This window comes from Prionailurus viverrinus, chromosome B3 (assembly GCF_022837055.1).
Source record: "Prionailurus viverrinus isolate Anna chromosome B3, UM_Priviv_1.0, whole genome shotgun sequence".
In the NCBI taxonomy this organism is placed as follows: Eukaryota; Metazoa; Chordata; class Mammalia; order Carnivora; family Felidae; genus Prionailurus; species Prionailurus viverrinus.
In genome coordinates, this window is record NC_062566.1 from 35467198 (window position 1) to 35475124 (window position 7927).

The 7927-nt window shown below is 52.4% G+C and overlaps 1 protein-coding gene across 1 annotated transcript; it reads right to left on the minus strand.

Annotated features, from left to right (window-relative positions):
• Window positions 1-5519: 5519 nt before the first annotated feature.
• KBTBD13 (kelch repeat and BTB domain containing 13) lies at window positions 5520-6949 on the minus strand. The gene has a single exon (XM_047863881.1). The coding sequence runs from the start codon at window positions 6947-6949 to the stop codon at window positions 5570-5572; it is 1380 nt and encodes a 459-aa protein (XP_047719837.1). The 3' UTR covers window positions 5520-5569.
• Between the last annotated feature and the right edge of the window lie 978 nt (window positions 6950-7927).

Below are 7927 nucleotides of genomic sequence, written 5' to 3' on the forward strand. Positions count from 1 at the left end.
CCACTGAATGAAAGCGGAGGGCTGAAAGAATGGGACGCCAGAAGGGCGAGACTTAACTAGAAAAATAAGGATGGAGGTTTGGAATCAGGGAGGGTAGGCCTGATCGGTCATTTGGGGGGACCTCCCACAGGTGTCCTGCAGGCAGCACAGAGATGCAGCATGGTGTGATGGGAAGAGGATTCTGGAGATGTGGGTTTTAGCTCAGGGTGGTCCCCTGCGTTGCTCTATGTCTCTGGGCTGGTTACTTCCCCCCAACCCTGACTTCCCTTTCCTCCCTGTAAAAAGAGACAGAATACCCTTGCACGAGATGTTTATACCCTGGCCCAAGACCCTGCAGCCCCACGGTAAAGAAGGCTCCCTTTACCTTGTGTTAGTTGCTGAGAAACCAGAGAGAGGGGTTCCACCTTTCCATGCTTCCCACTCCAGCTGGGGCCGAATCATGTGGGTTGCAGAGGACACCACGTGGATGAGTCCTTAAAGACCCCTCCATGGGGGTCCCATGTTCTGTGCCCAGGATCAGGTGCTCAGAGGAGGACTCTGAGCTGACATCTGTTTCTCCCACCAGCACAGTTAGCTTGCCCCTATTCCTGGCAAATGACAGCAACCTGAAGCAAAGCAATTAGGGTGAAAATGAGACCCAGCTGCTTGGGGCCAAAGGAAAATAAATGGACAGCCCTGTGCATATTCCAGTATTCCACTGCCGAGAGGAGCGATTCCTCACAGGATGATTAGCACTTCCAACTCCAGTGTCCTCCCCTCTACTGAAGGCAGAGAAGTGAAGGCAGAGCTGCTGTTGTTCTCAGATCCCACTCTCCCCTGGAAGTACAGTGAACCCCACAGCGCATCACCTCCCCATGAAAGCCTCCCCTGGTCGCCTGCCCTGCCCCTGCCAGAAATGAGACTCCTCTCCTCTGAAATCTGACAGCCTCTATGAATTTTTCCTCTGATTGATCAGTTCATTCATTCATTCTTTTGACATTCATTGAGCACCATTCATTCATTAAATAATTAAGCCCCTACTATGTTCTAGTCACTGTTCTGGGTCCTGGTGATAGAGCAGTGAAAATCTCTGCCTTTGTGGAGCTCAAGTTTTAGTAGGAAGAAACAGACACTAAAGAAGTAAGTTTATCATGGTAGATGATGCTAGATGCTATGGAGGAAAATAGGAGAAGGGAGTAGAACAGCAGAGAAGGGGGAAGTAGATTTTATGGCGGGGGGGCAGGGGGGGCTCAGGAAAGTCCTCAGAATGAAAGTGATATCTGAGCAAAGGCCTGTAGGAGGTAAGCAGTCATTCAGGGGATAAGTGGGGGAGGTATGAGTGACACAGGTACCTGTGCAAAGGCCCTGAGGTTGGAATGTGCTCAGTGTGTTTGAAGCAATGTGGCCTGGGGGAGAGTGGTAAGAGATGAAGTAAGGGAGGAAATGGGGCAGGGGATTCTGAAAGGACTTGGGCTTTCACTCGAGTGAAATGAAGAACCACCCAAGGGCCTGAATGGAGAAATAACAAGGTCTGGCTAGCATTTCATTAGTATGGCTCAGGCTGACACACGAGCAGAGTGAAGGGAAGCAGGCCCTGGGTGGAGGGTGGGAAGTTTCGGCTTCTCCTTCTGCCTCTGTGAGGCAGGCTATATAACCAAAACAGGATAGTTTCCAGGGAAAGGAAAGCTTGGGGTGCAAGGCTTCCAGAGTCTGGGTCAAGGAGAAAGTGTGTGGTGGATTGGAGAGAGATCCAAAGAATTGGGCTGCAGGGCTGTCATGGAGGCTCAGGAAAATGCTCCTTACTGCATTAAGCTCTGTGTGTGTGTGTGTGCGCACGCGCACACGCAGATCTCTCTGGGAGGACAGACTTCTCAAGAGTGGGTTTCCAAGCTGGGACAGACTTTTTTTTAAATTTTTTTTAATGTTTATTTATTTTTGAGACAGAGAGAGACAGAGCATGAACAGGGGAGGGGCAGAGAGAGAGGGAAACACAGAATCTGAAACAGGCTCCAGGCTCTGAGCTGTCAGTACAGAGCCTGACGCGGGGCTCGAACTCATGGACTTGAGATCATGACCCGAGCTGAAGTCGGATGCTCAACCGACCAAGCCACCCAGGTGCCCCCAGAGAGATTTTTTTAAACCCTGCCATCTGGGTTTAGTAACCCCTAGGTGTCTATGTATATTTGCCCACCTGCCCTGGTTTGGCCTCCCAAACACCTTCACATGTGGTCAAGTCTAGGTGCCAGGGTATAAGAGGCTGAGAATCCCAAGTCCTTGCTCTTCCACTTGACTGGCTGTGTGACTTTGGGTGACTCATTTGAGCTTTCAGGTGGTTTGCTCACCTGCACACAGACATGGTGAGCACCCTTGCAGTGGGTGGTGGGAGGAATGACAGAGCCTGACCTATAAGGTCAGAGAAGAGGGGCTGCATTATGAAAACCTCTCCACACCTTGTGAAAGGGAGGGACAATCTGTGAAAGTGCAAACAGCCCTCAGAGCCTTAACAAGTCATTAGCATCCTCAGGAAGCAGGCTCTTAGAATACCAGCTAGATCCTAAGGCAAGATAACCCAGGAAAGTTAATTTTCCTATGACAGGCAGAGGGAAAGGGCATTTAGAGGAGCAGGTAAATCCCAATAAGAGGTGGTGCAGAGAGAAGGGTAACAGGGAGAAGAGTGCTAAGGAGACTGGCAGAAACACTCTGTCCATCTCAGAATGTCCATGAAGGAGGGAAGCAGCTACAGACAACAAACATGTGGCCTTGGGTTCAAAGCTGGGCTCTGCTACTTCCTAGTTATGCCTCTTCTAATCACGTGACCTTTGAGTGTTTGGATTTTTTTTTTAATCTTCAAGAGTAGGGGTTTTGCCAAGTTGTGTACCACTTAAAATTCTTACAGAGCTTAAATAAACCAACTGTAGGAAAGCTCACTGTGAACACTGCCATTATCATGCACAAAAGACATCTCAGAAAGGGCTGCTCTGAACCAAGGAATACCACCACACCAGGAATACCACCCCACCCTGTGGACAGGTTCACACAGTGAGCTGCAAAAGCTGACAAACACAAAGCTCTGTGGTTTGAGAGGACAGGTGAGCTGATGGATCTCAAGATGACAAATCTCAGGGTGTTCAGCACTGGTCGGGAGGAGTAAGGAGAGTGCTCTAAACTGTTAACAGAAATTATCCATAACTTAGGAATAGGTAGGGGCACCTGGATGGCTCAGCCAGTTAAGCATCCTACTCTTGATTTCAATTCAGGTCATGATCTCATGGTTTGTGGGTTTGAGCCCGCATTGGGCTCTGTGCTGACAGGGTGGAGCCTGCTTGCAATTTTCTCTCCCTCTCTCTCTCCTCACCCCTGCTCATGCTCTCTTTCTCAAAAATAAACATTAAAAAAAAAGAGAAATAGGCAAAAGGACTATATATCTTTTCAATGTCATTGTGGGGCAGAGTTGAACAGTTAAGCATTATTTAATTCTCTCGGGAAAAATTAAATACCTCTATTTTACAATTTACTATTGATTAGAGTCCTGACTTTGCAAAGCTACGTGCTAACTAGTAGCTGCATGTATAAATAGGTATATGCGTGTATGTGAAGTCCAGTACAGAACCACCAAAGTTACAGTTTTATTGTCCTGGAAGACACTAACCAGCTTCACCTCTTATTGTAGCAAAGGTACTTCAATATGTCTTTTCCAACTAAAGACACAAATCTCAAGTGGTCCTCTGAACCACTCTTTTGGTTCTCTTGTTAATGGGTTAAATAAACCTTTGACATGTGATAAAAATTATACTTTGACAGAATCAAAAAGTGAGAGAAGGTATCCAACTCCCACAATGAGGTAGGACTGGAGAGGGAAGACGGATGTGAAAGTACTTTGCACGTTATTCACAGGATGCAAAAATCAGGATTTATTGTTGTGATTCATCAGATTAGGCTATTCCAGGGCAAGCAGGTCCTGGGCTTCTGAGGGCAGCGTTCTCCAGGGCCTGGGACATAGGTCAGGGAAAAAGGCAGCTAGAGCAGCCCTAATGCTAGGCTCCATGCTGACACTGCATTCTAGGCTTGTGATGAGGTTAGGATCTCCTATGGGTCTCAGGTCCAAGAGGATGGAGACCGTTCGGGACACCCAGAGAAGTCTGCCCAAGGGCATGGAGAAGCTGGAGGACATCTGACCAGAAATCAGGGCAGGAATATTCTAAAGAAGGCACAAGAGTCCTCATCCAACACCAGGTTCCTAAGGAGTACAGCCTTTACAGCCTGAGGTTCTTTCAGGACCTCATTATTTGATTCTGTAGGTGGGAAAGTGCTCAGGTCAGTTGACAGCACAATAGGATCTCTGCACTTGCCATCTGCACACGTGCATGGCTTCACACATAGAATGATGTCAGTCAGGGGTCCAATGAGCAATGCAGGTAGCCAAGGTCAGGAACAGCCAACCCTGCACAGAGGAGGTGGGAACAGAGCCAAAAGAAGGGTGAGGGGTGGAGAGGAAAGGCATTCCAGGCCCAGAGAATGGCAGGAGCAGAGGCTAGAGGAGAATGAACCTGCAGAAGGTGGAGGAGGGATACAACTGAGGGAGATGTGACAGTAAGACCCAGCCAGGACTGGGCTCCTACCTTGAGTAACCTACAGTCATTGAAGTTAATAATCCACTGCCCGAAGGGTGATGGTAAATAAGTAAGTGGGCAAGGGGCTTGCAAATGAGCTCTCCCCTGCCAGTCCACATCCTGTAAGGGGGTGTGGGGAACCCTACCACCCCTCCACATCTCACTCCAGGTTTAACTCAGTTATTGTCTCTGCAAGCCATCCCAGCCTCGCCTCCTCCCCAAATGCCTCCATCCACAGCTGTTCCACCTTAAAGGCTGGGCTCTCAGAGCCTCTTGCCACCTGGCCCAGCTTTCCCCCATCTCCTCTTCTGAGCTCTGTCTGCACCTTCTGAGCCTCCCCTGCAGCAGCTAATTATCCTGCCTGTCTTCTCCATACACTTTGTATACGATTCTCCTTCCTACAGTTACCTATCTTTCCTCTCCTTATTTTCCCTTTGCCCAGATTTCTTCAATATTTTGTTTTATTCCATTGTGAAGGGTTTTGTTTTGCCTGTTGCCTTTAGCCCTCGTGGATCAAGACAAGTGTGTGTAAACCTTTTGTTGTCTTGGATTAGACTCTAGGGCTTTGTGGACCCCTCTGGCAACTACAGCTACATTAAGCCTAACACTGCTGGGCACACAGTGGGTGCCTAATTTTTGCCTACTGACTGGCAGTTCGATTAACATCACCTAACTCACTCCTAGCCATTCTCAATTATTGGCCCATTCCCATACAAGCCTGAATTACTGAAATCCTACCCCCTCACTGGCATTGTGACCCACCATCTCTCAGCAGAGCCCAAGTAATTTGAGGGCTCAGACCCCGGCGTTGCCCTAACTCTTTGAATTTCTTGGACATGTTCATATCACCAGAATGCCCAAGACCTGGATGTCTCAACAAGGGAGACAGAAGTTCCACACAGCTCCAAAGGCCGGCTTTATAGACTCTGCCATGGCTCAGTGAAGACTCCGGGATATCCCCTCCTAAGACCAGCCCAAGGTCACAGTTCTGGTGTCGTTGAGGCCACAGGCCCCGGGGCGCCAGGAGGCAGCCTAAGAAGAAAGGTCTGCAAGGAGCCGGGCCTTGGGAAACCGGCCTTCTCCCTGAGCAACCTCCAGGTGCCACCCTCGATGGCATAGAGCAGTGTAAACATGCGGTTGACCGTATAGACTGTATCGCCGCGCACCACCGCTGTGAAGAGAGCTCCCTTGCTGTTGACAAACTGGCCAGGCAGCGCCGTCCACTGGCCCGTGGCCAAGTTGAAGCAGTCGATGGCGCAGTGTAGGAAGTCGTCGGAAGGTCCATTGCGCACCACATAGAGGCTCTCGCGGTGGGCCACCATGCAGTGGCCGTAGCTCTGCGGGCGCCGCAGCTCGGCCACCGGCAGCCACGTGTCGGCCCGCACAGTGTACTCCACTATGGCCGTGGTGTCAGCCGGCCTCCATAAACACACGAAGAGGCGGCCACACGCCTGGGCGCAGGGCACGCCGGCAGCCGGCTGCGGAAGGTCGGCTACGAAGCTCCAGCAACCCGCAGCGGGGTCGTAGCGCTCCACAGAGCTCATGGGCATCCTCTGGAACTCGCCGCCTATGGCGTAGAGGCGGCCATCGAAGCCAGCCAGCGCCGTGTCGTAGCGCGGCTGGTGCGGGCTGGGGAATTCGCGCCACGTGCCGCTGGCCGGGTCATAGCAGAAGCCCAGTTCCACCACCTCCTTGCTGGCGCCTCTCACGCCACCCACGATATACAGCTTGTTGCCCAGCGTGGCTACACCCGCCAGCAGCGTGCTGGCCTCCAGGGGCAGAGCGGCCAGCGTGCGCCACGCGTCTTCCTCCTCATCTAGGTAGCACAGCGTGCGCGACGCGTCCTCCAAGAAGCCGGGCGCTGGCGTGTGCGTGCTCACGGCCACGTAGCTGCTGGGCCGCAGCGCCGCTACGTAGGCGCGCGCCTCGGGCAGCGCCAGCTCAGCCGCCAGGTCGTGCGCGCCGTCGCGGATGAAGAGCGCGGCGCTGTGGAATACGTCGTGCAGGCCGAAGACGGCGGCCGCGTCGCACAGCAGCGCGCAGTTGTCCGACGTGAGGCTGTGCTCCAGAAAGCGCGCCAGCGCTGGCGCCTGCAGGAAGGCGGCGCACTCCACGGCCTGCAGCAGCTCGTCGGCGGCCGCCAGCGCCGGCCGCTCGCCGCGCAGCACCTGCAGCATGGTGTGGAAGCCGCCGGCGCTCAGCGCGCCCAGGCGCACCTCGGCCGCGCGCGTCTCCCGCATGCCGGAGCGGAAAAGGCCACGGAAGAAGCCACAGTGCTCCACCAGCAGGGCCCGCTCGGCCTGGAAGAGCTGGCCGCCCACCCACACTTGCACCGGGGGGGCCTCTGGGGCCCGCGGCATGGCGAGCCGGTCCGGCGGGGGGCCGCCGCGGGGGCCTGGATTCAGCGGCCACCGGCTCTGGGGCTCCCCCAGAGCGGAAAAAAACTTCCCGGGGGATATAAATATCTCCCTGGCTAAAGATAGTATGGCTCATGTGATGTGGTGGCCGGCAGGCTGGATGGCTGCGGGCCGGAGGGCATCTGGGAGTCCTGCAGGGTCACTCACTTCCGTGTGGGAAATAGAAACAATAGTGACTACATATGGAGCACCTAATGCATGCGGGGCACTGTGAGAGCTGCTTACAAAGATACCCCCTTTTAACCTGTACTAAAGCGACTGTATGCTCCTGTGCAAGTACCCCAACTCGGCCTTGTTTCCTCAGAGTGTGACCAATAAGAACATCTACCAATTGGGATAATATCTGTAAGATGTTTAAAATGAGGCTGAGAGAATTTACATGACTTGTTCAAGGTCATTCAGCTGGGAAGAAGCAAGGACAGGATTAACATCTAGCCCACCCCACTGGGTTGGTGGGTAGCTAAGTTTCTTGGACGCTGGAGGGAGAGGCAGCAGAGATAAAGCAAATAGAGTGGACCGGACTGGGGTCGGGAGCAGGTTCTAATTTAGCCTGAACCTCTGCCCCTGGCTCTGGGCTGGTTCAGTCTCCTTTTCAGCCTTGATTTCATTCTCTGTAAAAAATGGGAGGGTAGCAGGTGAGCGTCCTTCAAACCTCTGAATGTGGAAGTACTCCTTGACTTGAGCTAGGAATAGGAAGCTGATGTCTGCTCCCCACTCGTCCCTCCGTTGCTGTGTAGCTCTGGACCTTGGGAAAAGGTAAGTGGGGCTGATGAGAGGATCATAAGTATATAGATGGGAAGGGGAGGGGTTCTTGAAATAATATTAGTTAACACTTAATTTGCATGGTATGTCAGGCACTTTCGTAAGCCATTCGACTCCTGTCATTCCTGCAGTAATCCTATGAATAGATACTCTCATTTT

What these genes read in the sequence shown, in the direction of transcription:
- KBTBD13 (XM_047863881.1), bottom strand. Translation starts at nt 6,949, where the DNA reads ATGCCGCGGGCCCCAGAGGCCCCCCCGGTGCAAGTGTGGGTGGGCGGC.